The following is a 21,087-nucleotide window of genomic DNA, read 5'->3' as shown; positions in this document are numbered from 1 at the left end:
ATGTTAAATAAAGGAGGGGGAGGAGGGGAGGGGAGTTCGGCGCGCGCCTAATTAAGAGCCGGCGTTAACCAGGAGAGCTAAAAATAGCGCCGAGCGCAGCAAACCACCCAACCGCAGACAGCAACCCCCGTGGATGCCTGTCGCGCCTCCGCCGGTGAATGGAGCGGCCGGCGCTGAATGGAGCGGCCGGGAGCATGAATGGGGAAGCGCGGCGCGGCCGCGGATGGGGCGCCGCGGGGGGGCGCTGTGGCGCCGCGCGGCAGCAGCTGGAGCCCCGGCCGCGCACGTGCCGGCGCGGGGGCGGCTCGGTGTCACCTGGCGGCAGCGGTGGCGGCGGGCGGGGCGGCGGCGCGGCCGGGCTATAAAAGTGTCCCGCCGCGGCACATGCACACTTCGGGGAAACTTCCTGCCTGGAGTGGCGGCGGCCGCCATGGGAGGCGCGCCCGCTCCCGCCGGCCCCGCTCCGCCCTAGGGCGGGCAGCCCCGCGGTGCGGGGCGGCTGCGGCCGCGACCCCCGGCCCGACCTGACCTGCCCCCGCGGGAGGCGGCGCCGGGAGCGTGCCCGATCTGCCGGTACCCCTTTCTGCCCCGGGGGGCGGCGGCAGGATGAGAGTGAACGAGAGCGAGCTGAACGGCACCGTCCTCCCGCGGGACCCGCCGGCCGAGGGAGCCCCGCGCCGCCAGCCCTGGGTGACCTCCGCTTTGGCCGCCGTCCTCATCTTCACCATCGTGGTGGACCTGCTGGGCAACCTCTTGGTCATCCTCTCCGTCTACCGCAACAAGAAGCTGCGAAACGCGGGTAAGGGGCGGCGGGGAGGCCCGGGGGCGCCGCCCGGGCTGGGGTGGGTGGGGGTCCCGCGGCCCCGGGGTGCGGCGCCCTGGCATCTTCGGCTGCCGCGAAAACTTTCCCCGAGCGCGTAACTCCGGGGTTGGGCTCTTCGCCTCCATCCCCAGCTGGCGGTTATAGGCTGTGACAGATGCCAAGAGCTCCGTCTCTCCTGCCGAGTCGGTAATCGAGCGGGAAAGGGTATTTTTAGCTCCCGCCACCGAATCGTGGTGTTATTTATAGCTCTCGGCAGTTCCCACCTAGCAAAAGAGAATGGCGAGTAAGTCGTATTTAAGAATGAAATTTAGACACGGTACCGGGGATGCTGCCTTGGCATACAGTGTGTGTCTGTGCATGCTGGATGCTATTCTTCTGATTGATTTTCTTTGAGTTACAGAAATGTCTCCAGTAACAAATTCTATGGTTGGAGCTTCAAATCAAGCAAATACGGAGTTACAAACATTGCAGGATTCAGACAATTCCCTCCCCCCACCTTTGTTCGCCTCCTACTTGCTGTCTAGGTCTTTGGGGAATGGGAAACATCTAACAGAAAACAGCTCTTGGCACTTTTTAAAAAAAAATAAATCTCCTAATTTTGACAGGATAGAATCTGTGCTGGTCCATTGAGTAAATCCCTCTTAGTTCATGGATTATTGGTCAGACAGGCAGGAACTTCTTCAGATTCATTCTGCTTTATCATGTCAGACCAGCTGCTGCGCACGTGTACCAAATCTGTGCACTCCAAACCCTATGCATCTTTCATTGAAAAAAATACAGGAGCATGTGAAGAGAGCTGTATGGGTAATGAAAGCGGAATTTCACTCCATGACAACTGAGAAGCTGCTTTTAATTTTTTTCACAACTGGGCTGTCAGGGTCTTCATTATTACTCCACTAAGTTCATTATTTAGTGGTTTAAAATTCATGTGAGGGGTAACTTGAGCTTAGGCTTTGCTCTGAGCTAGCCTAAGAAAGGTATCTAGTATTGGACTCTGGCAAACAGTGGCATGCTTAGCTTTGTAAGGTTAATTCAGGTAATTCAAGTGGATTGTCTGTTTCATTTTTATTCAGCCATACATGACACACACAAGATCAAAATGAAGAGTAACAGATTTTCATTTTTTTCTCCCTATGATTGCCATTGATGTAAACTCTGAAAGCTATTATTATCCTCCCGCTTTCATTGGCGGAAATTTCATTCACTGGAGCTGGCAGGGTAACACGTGCAATAGCATGTAACTGAGAGGAGACTCCAACTCCAGAAGTCCAAGTCAGCACTTGTTCCCTGGAATATTTTTAGATGGAGGGAGAAAGGGTTGAGCCAGGCATATTATTGGGGTTACGCCAGGGAAAGTGCGATACTCTTGTCCTCCTTAATTAGTAAATCTATACTTTAACACTTCCGAGGGGAGTTTGCAATACAGACAAGTCTGGTAAAGTCTGAAATAAATGTGGTGTCTGTTTTCCAGAGACATAACTGAATCCTTGGGCTCTATGTGTGTGCATACTCTCTGCTGTAGATATCATGTAATCCCTCCTGAATCTCAACAAGTGCTCACTTGCTCACTCTTAATGCATTTCTTGTTCTTGCCTTTTCTGTCATAGTGACTTTTAAGAGCTGCAATACACTGGCAACAGCTAGGAGAGTAGAGCATTCTTCTGAACATAAATTATTTGAGACTGGAACATGAACTAGATACTGATTGACCCTCTGAGACTAAGGATTAATTAAAACAAGTAAATATTTGGTACAAGATAGTAAATAGTTTGTAGTCTTGATTTAGGAAAAAAAATAGGGGCAACCTTTTAAAGTTCTGAACTTTGGTTTTTTTTTTTTTCCTTTAAAATATAGTGGGGTTTAGTTCATGGATTAAAGGAACCTTTGGCAATAACACAAGTTTTAAAAAGGTGTGCTAAGTGCTTTTGACTAATCCTGCAAAAAAACTATGCCTGGGTGTAACTTTACTTGTGTGAGCACCACTGTTAAATTGGGCCTTCAATCAGGAAGGGGTTACTCAGGCAAATAAATTTATAACAGGAAATAAGTATTTAGAAAACTGTGGCCTAATATTTGTAAATTGGAAGACTAAAGTCTCTTAAGTCTTGTTTATCCTAATTCAGATTATTCAGGAAGAGATTACATTGAAAATAATCTGATTTATAGATACAACTAATTTGTAACTTGATAATGCCAAAGGCAGTTACGACTTTTTACAGTGATGTAATAAGAAAGAAACTTTCGGTTTTGCAACAACTTACATTAATTAAGTCTTGCTGGCACATTTATTGAGGAAAAAGGACACAGGATGAAAATTCCACTGGAAAAAGGTCAGGGAGGAACAGAAGATACCTCCTGAAGAAAATATATCTCACTGAAGATTTTCTTCCCTCTTTGCAAGAGAGGACTAACAAATAAGGAGTATTTAACCCTTTCACAAAAAGGTGGATTTGGTGGGGAAAAACATCTTGCATCTCTGTCCTACTCTCTATTACATACATATTTTTGGAAGATAACTACAAATTGAACCTGTGGACTAAAGATTTAAAAAGTGCATTGGGGAATAGTAGGAAGGCCTAGAAAAACCTTCTCAACAAGTGGTATAACCTTCCTGACAGTCAGAAGGTTAGTGAAAGACACTGATCAAAGCAGAGAAGTCAGTAACTCAAAGAAGTTTGTCTCAGCAAGCGAGGAGTGTCTGATACTACAGGCTCCTTCATAGGCACAAGCATGGCTTCAATAGATGCTCTTCTAGACACAGAAGCTGATGATGCAACTGGTAGGATCCTCTTTTATTTAATGTACTTGACTTGTAATAAGTTTCATAGTTCTGGTCTGTTATTTCTTTTATGGTGGCTTTGTAATCTAAGAGGTGCCTGACACCGATTCAGTCCTGATGGGAACAGCTACAATTTAATGCTGACCTACACAAAGACTGAATTTGGTTTATGATATCTGTAATCTTTTAACTTTGAAACAAAGTTCAAGGGAAACATTCAAGGCATAAGGATTTTAATGACCATATCTTGGTAGCACATTCACGCAGCTTGAACTTTAAACTGATGTCCTTTCTTTAATTTTTAAAAAGAATGGGAATAGATCACTTTAAAAAGAAGCTTTGTGTAAATCCTTGTCTCATTTACCATTACTAATATTCATGGAAGAGAAATAAGGTCATTCAACAGATCCACCCTGGGAAGATGAAATAACTAGCCTTAGGGAAGGTGTATTAAAAAGCTGATGGTACTTTTAGCAACAAGTGGAATTTTTACTTGAAACTATGAACATCGAATCAGAGCATCTCAGAAAACTGAGGAGATTGTTTAAGTTGCTTATAGAACACTGCACACAAATTTGGTGATTGCTGGTATCCTTATGCCTTTGTTGTTACCCAAACCGAGAAAAACAATGCATCAAGAACAAGGTGAGGGAGCAGTTCTAAGTCTTTGACTGTAGAGATTAGTTTTCTGGTTGTGACATTAAAATGTCAGCACACACCTGTTCTTTTGGTGTCAGGTAGATTTGGGTACTCAGTGATTGCAGGACTGGACCATTCTTAAGGTCAATGAAGAAAGTTTTCTTGAATGGTATTACACCTCTTGCTCTTCTTTCTCTTCTTTTGAAACTGTTCTCTTGGCCTGGCGGGTTGCTTTTTTTCTGGGTGCTTTATGTGCTGAGGTCCAAAGGTTCCCTGACTGCCCCTCCAACAGAGTCCTGTGTGGAAAGGGAGCCTCCAGCAGGCAAGAAGGGAGGCCCAGCAGTCTCACCCTCACTCCTGTGTGCTTGTCCTGTCTAATGCCTGACATGGGCTGGGATAATACAGCGACTGGTGCCAAGCTGGTAACTAGCACCTACCACATCAGGGCAGAAAGCTGCATTCACCCTCTTCTCAGCGATCTCTGTTCTGTGCTAGGGGTATTTGGGGTTTTTGTGTGTTTTTCCAGTTTTCCATGTCCTTGGCCCAAATTTTTTGTTGGTAAAACTTTGTTTTGTTACTGGTGAAGAAGGCAGAGGAAGTTTGACTGTGCTGAAGCCCCAGAGCTGTTAGCAGCAAGATCCAGTTAACTTCACTAGGACTGCACATGCTTAAACTTACCTATGTGTGGTAACTACTTTTCTGAATGAGACAGCAATGCAGAAGGGAAAAAAACCAATGTTTGTATGCTCAATCTGCCTCACCTGCTTTAGATCCCAAGAGTTCTGTGAAGACAGCTTTGCGAGTGCTCAAAAGGATATAATGAACTCAAGGGTAATCTCTCTAAAATCTCTAAGATCAGTGGAATCACTTTTGAAAGAACTGAGGAACACAGCTACTTAAGACTTTTTTTTCCATTCTTTGCTAAATAGTACAGCCATTGCAGAATTAGGGATGGGAATCTATCAGTAACAACTTAATTTTGGAGGCTCTTCAGGCTGGCCCTGAGTTTTGATTTGAGCAGTGTAAGAATCTAGTAGAAGAGTGCTCCTCTCTTAGTGCATTTTCTAGAATAAAAATTTTAAAAATAAGGATGGAGCTATCTTTTGATAATCAGATTGGAGATATCATCAGCCTTTTCAGAAAAATGTTGTTCTTGATGATGTTTTGTTTTTTTAGTTTTAAAATTATAATGTTAAATGCTCCAGTAAAAATTGTTTTGTCTAATAAATGAAACTTTTGTTGTGAATTCAGACTAATGGAATCCTTCTTTTCATCACAGGTGATCCATGGACTTCCTTTTGTGCGCTGAGAGACTATGGGTAACCCGACAAATACTTGACTCAAGGAAGAGAACTTAGAAGATCAAGTTGTAGCACAAATTCAGGGTTCTGATAAAAACTGAGATGTTGATGGCAATGAACATTATTTCAAAAATTATTAACTTCCAGTATTAAAAATGGTAAGCTGTTTGGGAGAAGGGGAAATGTCTAGAGGAGATGCTGAACTTTGCCAATTGTTGAACAGAAGTGAGCATAAAAATACGGTTTCAATAAAGTTGTTCCTCAGACTGGTTTTGATTGAATACTTTACTGAATCAAAGGTTTGCCTCAAACACTTGTTTAAATGGTGCTGTGTTGTTAGTAACCAAAGCCTGAGGTAAGTATTTTGAATAATTAATAATTTATTCTTACTAATGTGTCAGTCAAGTTCAGCTATTTATTCTTTATTCAAGATTTTGAAGTTTTTAGAGGCATTGCTTTCTCTAGTTAGCTGCTGCCAGTGGGTAGTGGGACTTACATGCTCTACTATTTGGTGTCTCTCTTAGGTTACTGAGGTTCCCTTTTCTCATTAGGGAACTTTTAGTTTCCCTTTTCTCATTAAGTTTTTTCATCTTTAACGTTTTCATTAGCAATTTCCAATTTGCTTCTACTTTTCTCTTTCATATTTCTTTTTACGCTCTCCACTTTCGTGTTGTAATGTAGATGCTTTATGTCTTTCCAGTGTTAAGACATCATTACCAAGTCTAGGTTAGTGACAGAAAATGCTACCAAGGGTAGGCATCCAGTGCTGGTGTGACAATGTCCATTCTGTTTCTCTGGTGAGGCTTGCTTTCCTAGGACAAGTTTTCCTAAAATCTTTGTAGTGTCAGTTGAGTGCTGTGCCTCACACTTTAGTTTTGCACTGTCAGTAAGAGCTTGTCCCCCCTGCTGTTGGCAGTTTTTCTTACAGTCACATCTGTGTGCTGCCTTAAGTACCACATTTCTACTCCTGAGAAATAATTAGAGACCTCTGTTTCAGGAGGACAGGCGTTACTAAGAATTCCTGAGGATAACAATGCAAATTGTTAACAAAGCAAACAATGTTTGCTTACTGAGTGAACAAATAAACCTGTATTTAATGTGTGTAGTTAAGTAATGCTTGAGACTATAATACAAGTGCTACTGCTAATAAACAAGTGTTCTTTCCAAATCTGGCCCTCCTGAAGCTACAGGTGAACAGGTGGGATAATCAAGGTTTCTAACTTAAATGACAGAATAAAGGTCTGATTAACTTCTTACTTACTTTTTAAGAATGGATAAAATATGCAAATTAACTTCACTAGTGCCCTTAAATTCGGGCGAGAAGCATGTTGCAAACTTCTCAATATTTTCTTTTTTTGTTCAAGTAGAGCGGCAACTGAAAGTAATCAGCAAAGCTATTTACAGCATTTAGATAGTGACTTCTGTAGCTTCTAATTAGCTTTGTCATAGTAACTGACCAGTATGTGTAAAAAGTTTCACGTTCTGCAGTCTTTTTTTAATGAGGAGGCAAACTTATACTCCTTCCTTGGAGAAACACCCAACACCAGAAGTAAAATATTTTCCACTCATTCTTTTAATTTTATGAATGATCTAATACAGTACCAGGTCAACTAGTTAGATATGTATTTTGAGGAATAAGTATTGGATTACTGGTGTTCATAAAAATTTAATTCCTGATTATATGAGAGAATCCTGTGCTTGAGTTGGGGACTTGAATTTGGTTGTCTGGATTTTGGGCAGGATGGTGGGTTGGGTTTTCTTGATGGTGGAGGACTCATCTTTTCCATTGCTAGAGTTCCAAAAAAGTTCTTCAGTTCTTCACTTGGACTTTCTACCCTGAGAACCCCTGTTCTCTAAAATGGGAAAAATAGAAGCAGCCGATTTCAAACCCTTCTATGTGTGATCAAGCACTGGAATTCTCTAGTCAAATACATACTAAGCAGCTGGAAGTTTTTGTGGATGGTTTCAGATTAATTATATTTTTCAGTTCACACCTTTAAACTGACTGTTCATCTGTCTACCTTAGTTGTGTAAGTTAAACAGAATATGTAGCTTTTTTCATTTAGGCCTACAGAAAGACCATTCAACATGATGTGTACATGATATTCTCCATGTGGTGCTGAAATATGAGGTCTGTCTATATCACCTTGGGTTTTTTGGATTTTGCATTTTGGTTTTTTTTTTTTTGGCTGCAGATGCAAGGTTAGCATAACTAATTTGTCTTCAGGGAGAGGCTACCACACAGAGGTGGTTTGCACTCTGTGCTGACAGAGGTCAGCTCCATGCTTGTCATTGAGGTCAATCTGTAATGTGACCTCTTTTTTGTCAGGTGTTTCAGCTGCACCAAGTATGAGCCTATTGTGTTTCTGGTGCACCTGCCAGAACTGTGTTCTTTAGCCAGAGGAGGTGGCCAACTCTGTAGAGATGAACCAAAGTGATGAAAAGGCATGAGTGCAGGGTTCAGCTTTGAAAACTGGTATTCAGTCACACCATGCAGAAGTTTAACCAGATCTTTACATTCTGGGAAAAAAATCAGGAACATTCTTTTCCCCAGTAGTGGCAACAGGTTTTATTTTATGTTTCTGTTTTCCAGAATGACTGATGAACAGTTCTCTACTCCTTAGTCTAACTTGATTTTTAATGACATATTCATCTCTCTGTCTATGTTGGGGAGAAAAGAAGTGTTTTCATTTTTATAGGTAAAAGAGACCAGTACAGTTAGGGTGTGACATTTTTGTTAGGAATATTTTGAAAATATGAGACTTGCATATTTTGAAGAATCAAAATTTGCATAAATGCAAATTAATCATGTACTTCAGTTGCCTTTTCATTTTGGATGAAGAATTAATGGTCTCTAAATAAAAAAAAAGTTTTTGTATTTTGCATTAATATGCTCTGTCTTAATTATAGTAATTATTTTCATTAAAGATGTGCCCAGATTATCTCTGCCTGTGTAATGCTGAGGTCTGCCTTCTGTAATTTGAGTATTGCAATGTGCCGCAACTACTGTGCGGGTTCGCGTAATCTTAATCTGCTTCTTACAACCTAGGTTCTTTTCCACATTCCCATTATTCCATATTACATCACTGAAACTTCCCTGAATCTCTGTCACTGAATTAGTTCTCACTTAGAACACAGGACTGAATGGCGGGACCTTCTCAATCATCAAATCCAACGTTCAGGAGTTGTAGGTGCCCACAGAAATCCTTTTGGAATCACCTATTTCCTTACTCCAACGGAAGAAGAGTGTTGAGGCTGGAAGGTGGCTCAGTGAGGTTGTCCATATCACATTCCTTGAAGTGTTCAAGGCCACGTTAAATGAGGTTTTAAGCAACCTGGTCTAGTGGAAGGTGTCCCTGCCCGTAGCAGGGGGTCGGAACTAGATCATCTTTAAGGTCCCTTCCAACCCATTCTGTGCTTCTCTTTGCCTAAATGTGTTTTCTGTCAGTTTATCTGCTTTTGCTGTTGTATTACATAGCACTACTTAGCACCTCCTTATTCCTGTAATGAGAATAAAAGCATCACCTCTTGGCTGTTGCTTTTCTAGTCAAAGGTTGATACCAAATTCTGTTAGTCTTTCTACAAAATAACCTTTCTCCTTTGCAAGAGAGCACCACTTCCAGGAGTATGCCTGATCTCTGGAAATAACCTCCCCCAAAGTGAAATCCTGATTTTACTGAAATCAATAGCTAATCTCTTAACAAGGTCAGCATCTGTGTTGCTTCACTTTTTATGTCTGCAGTACTTGCCAGTGAGTAAGAAGGTTGCTATACTGCTCACAGCCTTAAACCCAGTGTGGTAAGCAGAGAAATCTTGCATAATTCTGGAGTCAGAAGAGGATTTTTGTTGGATCACTGATAGTCTTGTGATAAAGCTGAATACAGGTAATTGTCATAAGTACCTGACCTGTATATCCTGAGGTGGGTGCCTTGTAGGAAGCCACTTAACAATTTCACGTATAGCTGGTATGCAAGCTATTAAGTCTGAAAATTGATGCTTCAAGAGCACGCTTGGGAATTAAGAAAACACAAAAGACCACCAATGGTTGCTACTGCAATGCTATCCTTTTCAGGGTTACAGATGGGAATTGTGACTTAGGTCAAGGACAGCTTGTACTAGAGTTGTCTGGTCAGATCATACAAGTATATTGATATATTTGTCCTCTTCTACTTTCTAGGAACTCATTGTTCTTTATTACATTCATTAAGCAGAATAAATTTCACAGTTGGGGTTTTGCTGCTATAGCCTCTCTATACAGATGAGTGGCTCTGTTGTGAAATATACCATCATATAAATGTATGATACTCCTTTGAAAATTTCTCAGTCCAGCTGTTTGCGACCACTAATTTTTCAGGTCTCTGCTGGTTTGTTTTTTATTGGTTTTTTTTTTTGGTTTTTTTTTGGTTGGTTTTTTTTTTTGGTTTTTTTTGGTTGGTTTTTTTTTTTTGTTTTGTTTTGTTGGGTTTTTTTTTTTTTTTGCCTTGTCTGAAGAACTGTATTGTTGAGAATCTCTGCAGTGCTTATAACCCCATCTTACTCTCCATTCCTGATGATGTAACTTATTCCTACACTGTTGCTAAGGATGTTCATAGTATTGGCTGTGTCTTGGGTACATACAGAACCACAATTATATTAAAGCATATGTAAATCCTACTGGTTTTCTACCATGTTGCAGAAGTTATTCAAACCAAAGGTTGTTTAAATTTGTGTAGTTTGGGGTCCTTAATCTGCAGATGCAGATACATCTGGAAACATTTCTCCTAAGTGGGTGTTTTTTTGCAGGAAGGACCTTTTCATTTAATCTTTCTTTTTTCCTAGTGCAGCATCTGCTGGCACATTGTAACTCATACTTTTGTATACTGCTTGTGAATAAACACCAGAAATTACAATCTCTCATATGCAGGAAAACAATATCCAGCATTCCTGATGGGAAGGAAGGAGAGTAATCTTTCCTTACCTCTCTTGCACCTTGACACAGGTGCTGGCTTTAGTTCTTTGGATAAAATAGAAAGATTTTGGTGGTTTTGTAATTCTTGCTTATCGAGGCAGCTTCCACATGAATTTTATATTGGTGTCAGATAAACATAATCTTTGTTGGCCAAGCTCATTCTAACTATTCTGGATGCAAAGCTCATTCTAACTATTCTGGATGCAAATATTTGGGACTACAGAGTTAACAAAGTAGTCTTCATCAAGCTCAGTAAAAGAGCTTTTCATCTCCTCTCTATACTGGTAAGTACAGAGAAGACAGCATTTGTGTCTTAGCATATATTAAATATCTAATGTAGAGCTCAAAATGCAGACAGATTTTTGCTCTTGCAGCAAAGATTTTTGAATATTTTTTTTGGGAAATAACTGGGCATTTCTTTTACATCTTCACGTATAAATTTGTGTACATACTACTCCTGTTTTTTGCAGCTTTCTTGATTCCTTTTTCTCTCGCCCATCCAGTGCATCCCACTACTGCAGTGCCTGATAGCAGTCAGCTATGAACATTTTGTTGGCTGGTGGGAAACCGCCTTGGTTTTTGTAATTTTTATGGCATAATGCTTGTCTTCTTTGAAGACAATCTCCAAAAATATTTTGTATTTACCTAACATACCCACTTTTGTTCAATTATTACTGCATGTTCCTAGGAATTTGTCGTGCTTCTGCTCATCATATATTTGCACTTTTTCTTTGGGTGTTCCATACCCATAGGGTATTATGCTGAAGATGGCATGAAGATGATGGCTCCTGTATTGAAGAACAACTTTGCACTATTCTTGCTAAATTGTTTGCTGCTGGATTTTGTTTTCCTTTGGTTTGTTTTCTTCCCTACATTTTTTCATTGAGTGTAGATGTGTCAGTTTCTGAAAGTCTCTTTAGAACTGTTATTGACTCGGGTCTCTCCCTCATGGGCTCCTTTACACATTCTGTCAAACCGGGTTTTTATGCACTCTGTAAAAATAGAATTCTGAGATGCTGCTCTGTTCTTAGGGGCATTATGAATACTAGCATTTTTAAGTGGAGTGCTGCTTTTGCAATTTTTCCTGGTAAGAATTTCAAATGCATACTTTAAGACAATCTTGGAAAGATTATACCGTTGTGCAAAGTTAGCACCTGTACCTTGTTAATACTGCTTGCAGCTATTGTTATCGGCAACGTGACCTAAAGATGTGGTTGAATCTGACAAACATGGACATGCAGAAGTATGAATGGAGAAAGAATGAAGTGTGCAAGATAAGTTTAAGTAACCTAGTGGGTGTAGGATTTGCAATCTGCTTGTTACTGGTGCTTGTTTTGTACTGGGATATCCCATCTGTCACAAGAATGATGCATCCTTTCATTGCAAGCTCTTCTAGTGTGCATTTTCTTTTACTTTTCTCAGGCTATTTCAGTGGCAGGGCTTTGCTGCCAGAGTGCTTCAAGGGGTAAAGCTGCCTGAGCACATCTTTCTAGTGCAGACACAGCTTCATAGACTATCACCAAAGTAGTGAATTGGTTTCTAAGATATTTTTCTTATATTTAGATACTCATGTTAACTCCTGTCCCCACATTTACTCAGAAAAATATCTTGATCAAATTCAGTTTTCACAGAGATTTCACCTGTTTCTGTCTTTTGAATTGCTGATCATTCTTTGTGATGACAGGACAGAAAGTTTGCTTTACTTTACTCAAAAACATGAAACTTGCTTGTCATGCAAATAAATCTCCATATGAATTTGCTTGTGTTGTTTTTTGGTCTACTCCCTTTTACCGGCAATCCAATGAAGTAAATGAAATTTTCAGTAGTAACACTGCAAGGCAGCTCCAGTATATGTTTCATGTAAGCTAATACTGACTCTGAAGACATATTTACCAGCATTATTTTAAGGATTTATTTTGTCGGAGCATTTCTACATGTTCGTTTGATAAGTGCAAGTGCAGTATGTGATCAATTACTTTTTATAGAAACACAATATGTTGGCATTTTTAGTACACAGGAAGCAAGGCACTGTCTAATGATCATCTGTGAAGTAAAATTATTTTGTGTCTTCTATATTCAGAAACTCTGAGCCTATATTGAGGTACAAAAAGAGTCATATGAGCTTACAAATTAGGAGTGCAGTTGTAACTGGAGAAATTAGATTACTATGTCAGCTATAGTAGGGCATTCATTGTCCAGTGTCTGAAATTGATAGACTCATTGTTCAGTGTCAGGGCCATTCCTACAATCACCCATTGTAATCCTAAACCCAGCCTTCCTCTCATGGGTGTAATTGTGGAGTTGGTTATTAGAAGTGAAATGCTGTTCTCTTTGCATGTGTACCTGCATGACTGCTTGGGGCTGGAGTCTCTCTGTCTTAACAGAAACTGCTCTCAGGATTAAAAGCCCCACTCCACACCCAGTGATTAATTACAGCTGCAGTAATTACAGCACTCGTTGTGAACAGAAAAGGCCTTACTGCAAACTTTCATTCATTCAAGGTGGTTTTAGTCCACAGGGTGTCATTCAGCTAGCAGCCTCAAAATGGTGCTGGTCTTTTCTTGCTTTAATTTCTCTTGTTTCTGGGAAAGAAACTGGACCCTTCTGAGTCCAGATATTTCAGGACCAAATTTTGCTGTTAGTGTCTTTTGATAATTATAGTTTATATGGATATAGTTAATAAGTACCCTGACTTATTTGCCCCGAAATGAATTACTCAACTTAGTTTTTTCTCTCCAACTTGGAATTCTTCTCAGCCACCATGCAGAACAGTACATTTGCTCAAGGATACCGCTGCACCGTCTGTGAAATGGACGTTCATGGAACTAGATGCTGTCATAAACCTTGTTAAAAAGAGGCTTTCCAGAAGGACTTGCTCTTTTGTTCATGACATCTTGTTTGCACCAGGTTTCTGATGATCTTATAGTGCACTGTTAAAGGAATGCCTTTGATTCAGTTCTTGTACCTGGTCATTATTTGACAAGGATAATGAAACATTTTGTTTCTCCTAACTAAAACAAAACAGCATGTTATTTGGTATGCCCTAAAGTTCTATATAATACATACAAGTGGGCACAGTTAATTTTGTCATTTTCTCTTGCCCTTTATCCCTCTAGAGTGTTAAGCAGCTTTAGGTTGTTTTTCCAGCTCTTCAACAACAAATGGCAGCAGTCTCTCCAGTGCTGCTATTTTTGCTTCTTTGGAAGAGCAGACTTAAAAAATCTTCTATTGAAGTTGTAATGAAAGGGCATCAGTTGCCCTTTTCATTACTGTCTTCCAGAACCATCTTCTGAGTCCTCTGTAGACTTCATTGACTCCCTATCCATACTCGAAGTTTAGATGTGACCTTTTTCTTTCAGTCTGTGTCTATATGTTGAATACTAAATTTCTGAGCACTTGCATACATGTGACCTCTATGTCTTGTTCTCTGTGAGACTTTTGCTTTTAGGACTGGCCTTCTTTATTTTGTCATTTCTATGTGTCATGAATGTTCTTCTGTATTTGTTTCTAGCCAAAGCTTATAATTTATAATTCATTACATTTGATCCTCTCATAGATCTTGCTTCACGCCATGATTTTCAGGCTATCAGTGTAGAAAATATAAATCCATTGGCTTCTATTGCATTTTGCAGTACCTAGACAATCTTTTTTTGCACGTTTTCTATATCAAGCCCTGTTTCATTTTAAACTGTGACTATGCTTAGGAAACAATGTCTTTAAAAATGGCACTTTTTCATGTCATATATTCTGCCTGTGCATCAAATGCCTTCAGTTTAGAAATCACTGTGCAATACAATGACGTATTGCAGGAATGTTCAGCTAGAAAGTCTTTTCTGCATGTACAGATAGGTTTGATAGCATTCCATTTAATGACTACTGCTAGTACTATCTGGAAGAAAGTGCAGCAACAATGCAACTTCAGTCAAGACAATTCCAAAAGATAAGAATTTAATAGTAAGGAGGGGAAAAAATGAACAATCTGAAATGTTACAATACTCTTTAAATTTCTTTGAAGGATTTACTGACAATTGTTCTTTGATACTTACTGTTCTTTTTGTTTGGATTATGGCCACTGGAAAAAGTCTGCTTGGAGTTAAGCTGTTGAAACCAGTACCTAGTGCTTTGTTAATTGTCCAGACAGATGGCTTATTTAAGTGAATCAGCATTGCCTTCAAAATTTCATGGTGTACTGGCAATGTTCAGAGAGAAGGGGCTATGGAGAAAAGAATTAAAAGGAATATTGAAATTAGTCTCAATGAAGGGAAGCAAATGGTAGAAAATAATTTTTAACCTAAAATTCACAAGAATCTGAAATTCCCATTTGCTAGTTTTGGGAATCCAGAAAAAAAATTGTATGTTTTTTCTGTCACTTGTGACTTTTACTGATGCAGTTAACTATTGCTTGGGTCTGAACTGATTTCGCTGATACACTGTAAAGCCCTTCAAGCAGTAATAGTGTAAAAAGGTGACAGAAGTATGTAATGAAATAATAAGACTAAGGCCTTTCTAAGTATGAAACAAAATATTCTAACCATATACTTTTTTTCAGAATTCTAGTATTAGAAGATCTGAATTCAGCAGTAGATAAAAGCAGTGATGCTCTTTTATGGTCCTGTATATTCCCTAGAGACTCTTCTGTCCAAGCCTAATTAGACTTTATTCCTTTGGCTCTGGAAATGAAGATACCACTGATGCCAAACGATCTTTCAGAGCCTCTGAAATTCTGTAAGAATCTGTCATACTTTTTCAATGAGACTTAAACAGTATAAAAATATCAGTCCAGCAGAAGAAATATATTAGATCACATGCTGATTTAAGATAAACAGACAGTTATGTATAGGAAAGTCATAGGCAGAGTTAGTCATGTATTTGAAGAAGATAAAGGAGTAGGATGACCTCTTAATTCCCTTCTCTACAAACTGAAATAGGAATACAACTTTATGAGCAGGTTTTTTTCAACTGAAGTAATGCTTAGCGTAGCTTGGGAAGCATTTACCAGGAAAATTAAATACCATCTGGAATTGACATCAGTCTGTTTTATTTGGACCCATATTTTTATACATTTGTTGACATGTTTTGAGGCATAGGCAATGCCAAGTCATTTCTTATCAGCTGAGAATCAATTTCTTTCTTATGTTTCAACTGTCTGTCTCCTGCTACATCTACTGTTGTAATATTGTAAAAGCCCAGAAAGCCCAGTTTCCCAGCCCTTTTTGGTCTTCACTGTTTGGGTGATACTGGCTTGTATGTAGCATTACAGTTCTGCTACTGGATCTGTTTGTTCCAATACTTTATCTCCTCATGAACGTTTCCCAGCTTCATTCTGGAACAGTCTTTTGCCTCAGCATGACAGCCAAAGTTTCTTAATCTGAAATAACTGCAGAAAGTATCATCTACAGCACCTCTGTGCCATAAAGAAGCCTTGTACTAGACTATCACTACAGCTTTTCTTCCAACTTGTTTTTTCACAGAAAGTGCAACACTTTGACAAAAGAACTAAGAGACGAATTCAGGGACATTACAATGAAGTGCATTAACTACATGTTCTATTCCACTGTTGAATTTATCCTCCAAAATAATAAGAAAAATATATTTAATACTAAATGTGTATCTAGCATGCATGGTTTAGCTGAGTTGGTTTTTGTTTTGTTTTGGGGTTTTTTTGTGGGTTTTTTTGGTTTGGTTTTATTTGGTGTTTCTTTTTGTTTCGTTTTGGCTTTTTTTTGTTTTTCTGTTTTGGTTTTTTGTTTGGTGGTTTTTTTTTTGTTTGTTTTGCTTGTGTTTTTTTGTGAATATCCATCTTCTTTTTTCAGACCAGTTAATTTGTTTGCATCGCCTATTTGATTATCTGATCTTAAATGGTGCTGAAGTTATGTGTACAGACTCTTACTTCTTAATAGTTCTGTTAGGATCTTCAAGATCAGTACAAATTGTTTGGAGGGTGCCTTAGGGCTGTGCTATTAACCTTTGTCATGAAAAATTCACATTAATTATGGTTCTTCCATTTACAGGTGTATTTCTGAATCTATTGGTCAAAGTCCATTTTCCTAAAACTTCCCTGTGTTTTAAAGGAGCATATGAATCATGACAAATATACAATACTCAAGAACGCCCACAGCCTCTCAAAGAATTTCAGGTCCTGCAAAATTAGATTTGAGTGACGGATGCATGTTCTGACCATGTCTAGTTTTGCATATTTAGGCATAGAAAAAAGAAGCTTTTCAGCTTCAATGGCACTGTAACACTTTTAGAGAGAAAGTATTAAGAACTATCCTTATTCTGGACTGTTGCTTCCACTAAGGTCATCCCACCTGGGGCTTTTTGGATCCTTTCACATCCTAAAGCACAATGTCAGACTATCTTATCTGAGTGAGCCCAATTATCTCTGTAAAGTGAGTATCCATAATAATTCGGTATGTTGACTTCAGTCCCTTTTAAAAGCTTGAGAGAATCTCTAAATCTAGTGAAAGATACTAAGTTTCTCTGAATTCCAAGCTTTATATGTTCTTTGTTCTGTAGTACTTTAGAGCTGAGGCAGAGATTTGTGAATTTCTGGTTTGGGTAAGTCGTATTCTGAATATGCCAAACTGTGATTTTATTTCCCATATTTATGACCCATTATATCAAAACTTGTGGCTTTACTTAGAGTCAGTTCTGCAGATGGTTGTCCTGTGTGGGACCAGGAGTTGGACTTGATGATCCTTGTGGGTCCATTCCAACTCCATATATTCTGTGATTCTGTGATATATTATTGCATATATTAATTTATGATTTGCAAGTTTTGTACACTCCCTGCTCTTTTGTGAGTAGTCTGAGTATGCAGATCAGTCTTGTTCTTCCCATACATTTTTTAAAACAATTTTTTGTGCAGCTTGTGAAATTCTGTAAGTGTACCTTGTATGATTCATGAATAACTTTGAAACACTTGAGTTTTTCTCAAAATATCCTTTATTATAAATTCCTTTTTCTCATAAAAAGTGTACTCAGATATTTTCACTCAAATGACAATTCAGATAATGTCTAATATGCCCCAAAATACATTTTCTGTCACTTCTTGCATCAGTACCTAAAGCTTGAAAGCTATTTCACTGAGTTGGCCCTAAAATCTTCATTATACCAGGTGGAGTAAGTGTCATCTCTTCCACACCTCCATAGCTTTCCATAGTGTTGAAATCAGAAACTTCACAGAAGATACTGTACTCTGCCAAAAGCAGGAGATTGGCTTGAGTTGCATTTCTGTCCTTACTGGATTGCTCCCATCAATGAAGTTAACATTGTTTGAAAGTGTTTGTCCAAAACCACCACTCTTCTGTACTTGCTGGGAAAGCCTACAGTGCTGCTTATTTACAGGCAGTTTTCCTAAGACCAGTGTCCGGATGATCACATTCAGAAGACTTTGGGGTATCTGTGAATAGATTTACAGTAAATCTTACTGTAAAGCAGGAGACAGAGACTGTAAAGGTCTCCTTTAGCTTGTGAATTTTTAAACTTCTAATAAAATTGTTTATGTCCTTGTAAACAAGGTGAAATACCAGTCAACAGTGACTATGCATGTGTGAAAATTCTACTGACAGCCATAAAGTAGTCATAAAATATAGGCTTGGCATAGCTTTAAAATCACTACCAGAAAAGCTGATATTGTTTGCTACTATAGCTATGGTCTCTGCCACTTAAATTGCAGACATCAGAACTGTCTAGAAAGTTTCTGTTCTGCTGACACTGATGTTTATCACATTGATGTTAATTTTAAGGGCTAAGGACTGACTTTGACTTAGAAATATTATCATCAGAGAATTAACAAGATTTTTGCATTAAAACATTAGTCTGGCACTAGCAGCCAAATATTCTCTTTCAGAAAAGCTAAATTAATCAGAGAAGACTCCTGAAAAATCTTGTCCCTGAAGAAAATAAGTAGTAAAGCTGAGGTAACAGAGTAAACCACAAGTCAAGCCACTAGCATGGCTCAAAAATTTGTTAACACAGCTGTAAACTGTAAACAGAAATTTTCTAAAAAGCATTGTAGTGGTCCCTCTGTTAATAATGCAGTGATTAAAAATTGAAACTATCATGACCAGTTTAAGGGGAAAGCACAAATTTGGAAAGAGTCTTGTTTTCATTTCTACAAGCCTTATCCACCAGTTTGAAAAAGTATTTTCTAAGCCATAGGAAAAAAGATGAAAGAGACATGTTTATGACAACAGAAATTAAATTACATAGCAGTGGCAATAATATTACCAATTTCATGCTTTTATCTATACTGTTCATCATGGATTGAGCTTCTATGTAGTAAACATTGCAAAAGAACAAAAAAAAAGAGCTCCTTGTTAAAAAGGGTACAATTAAGCCAGTCTAGGCTTGTGCAATTGTTTATTATTTGAAGTCTGATCAAAGCAGTATTCCGCAATTCTCCGCTGATCATTCATTCCACATGTGTGTCAGAGTTATAAATTATATTACAGTTGGGCAAGACGTGGCAGACTGAAAGACTGTTTGGTGTTTGTGTACTGTGCATTATCATATACTGTGGGAAATACATCCCTATTATGTGATACCTTTCGTATTGCCCAGAGCAGCACCCCTTACAATAATGATTTCATTTTTAATTAACATCTGCATAGCTTTGGCTGCAGATTTTCTGCCCTCTCTGTATGCGAGAAAGCATCTTCTGATTTATTTAGCTTCAAGCCTAATTTCAGATGGACTGAGTATCTCAAACTGTTCTTTTCAATTCAGTGACATATTTAATCTATTGAATGAAAATCTAGAGCCATCTGCTCCCTTGAATTCAGCTATGTAGATTTTTTACCTTGACTTGAGATTCTCACAGGGGATTTTAATAGCAGTGGTATTGCCCACATTTTGTTGTGTGAAAGTGCGATGTTTGTGCCACTGCAGAGTTTGGTAGTTTTCTCCTTAATCTGCTTTAAATCAAAAAGCCCCATCCTTAACTCCTGTTAATGTCCTCAGCTTTAGGTGCTGTAAGGCTGCTCCAAGGTCTCCCCAGAGCCTTCTCTTCCCCAGGCTGAACAGATCCAACTCTTTCAGCCTGACTGCACAGGAGAGGAGCTCCAGTCCTCTGAGCAGCTTCGTGGCCCTCCTTTGAATCTTCTCCAGCTGGTCTACATTGTTCTTACGTTGGGGACACCAGAGCTGATGCAGCACTGCAGGTGGGGTCTCACCAGAGCAGAGGGACAGAATCCCCTCCCTTGCTCTGCCAAGCTGCTTTTGATGCACAAGCCCAGAACATGATTGGTTTTCTGGGCTGCAATTGCTCATTGCCAGGTCATGCTGAGCTTTTTGTCAACCAACACCCCCAAGTAATTCTCCCTAAATCAAAGTTACTGACACACCAAGACTCTGCAGTTCAGAAGAACTGAGAAGTTTTTGGAAAGCAGGTACCACCTTCTCTACCCCAGCTTTGGAGTAGAGAAAACATTGGGAAAGTTGAACTCACAGGAGCATTCTTGAGATAAAACTTGCCAGCTGAAGATACAGTGTACATCCCTCCTGTACTGTTAGGGGCATGCCTAGAGTTGTGATAATCTGTAACTATTAGCGAATTTCTTTTTCTGTCCTTGAAATGAAAGATTTTTTGTGTTTTGGGAACTACTGATTGGGAAACAGTTCCTTTTGTCCAAAAAAAAACTGGATAGATGGGCAAGGATTTACAGTTTTCTCTAAGGACTTTTTTTAAGAATTCACTTCCTGCTGTCTTTCAAATATAGTCATCTCACAGAGGACTCAGATGAAGTTTCTCCTTCTCTTTTAACAACTATTTTTGTACAAGGGAAGAAAGTGGACCATGGTCACTGATGGGCTGTTGGTTTGTTTTTTTTTTTCCCAAACAACATTCTTTTTCAAGGCAGTTCCATTTAAACATGTAAACATTTTAAGGATGTGAGTGCCCGAGTCAAATAATGCTTACCTTTGAAGCAACATATGTTGAAATGCTTTTGCCGGGCTTAGCTATGTATGTCACTACTGGAGTGTCTGGAACTGAAAGCCATTATAAAGATCTTTTTGTTCTGTTTTTCTTTTTTTCTTCTTGTCTAAAGTGAACTTAAGATTCAAATGTAAACAAACACAGTGCTGCTACTAAATTTGCAGCAAGTCCCAAGAATACTTCAGTTATTTCAGATAGTTCTGTCTTCATCCTATTGTAACACCTCCGCAAAAGCAGATCATGATTGATGTATTAAATATCTAGGGAGAAAAAATAGCTTCAGTGCCAGTTGTACTTGAGAAGAAGAGGCAAAAGTATTTTATTTTCTATCCAGATCCTCAAGGCACTTTCTGCTTAGATGACTTGAGTCTTCTGGTAAACAAAGTAGTCAAAATTAAGTTCCTAAGACATGTATTTTAGCAATAGAAACTGAAAGATTTCTTATGTCACTGTATCTGTGTGCCTAGTATGCCCATGCTCCAGTCACTCAAATACATGGATTTATCTAAAATCAAAATTGATTCCAAGACACTGCATTCCCCTTTGGCTTATCCTTAGTTGCTTGAATTGTCACAAAAGTCATATTAATAAAGGCAGCTGCTCTTCATCAAAATAAAGTTTGTGATGCTGTTTTTTGAGTACTGACAGGCCGAA

General features: G+C 39.2%; 1 protein-coding gene across 1 annotated transcript; it reads left to right on the top strand.

The window, feature by feature from the left end:
• Positions 1-360: 360 nt before the first annotated feature.
• Positions 361-5,813, top strand: LOC146438316 (melatonin receptor type 1A-like). The gene is made up of 2 exons (XM_085058818.1): positions 361-799; positions 5,521-5,813. The coding sequence occupies exons 1-2, from the start codon at positions 607-609 to the stop codon at positions 5,562-5,564; spliced, it is 237 nt and encodes a 78-aa protein (XP_084914944.1). The 5' UTR covers positions 361-606; the 3' UTR covers positions 5,565-5,813.
• Positions 5,814-21,087: the final 15,274 nt, after the last annotated feature.

The sequence above is a fragment of the Lichenostomus cassidix genome, chromosome 4 (genome assembly GCF_008360975.1).
Source record: "Lichenostomus cassidix isolate B80296 chromosome 4, HeHo_3.0, whole genome shotgun sequence".
Classification (NCBI taxonomy): Eukaryota; Metazoa; Chordata; class Aves; order Passeriformes; family Meliphagidae; genus Lichenostomus; species Lichenostomus cassidix.
This window is presented reverse-complemented; position numbering and strand designations above follow the sequence as displayed.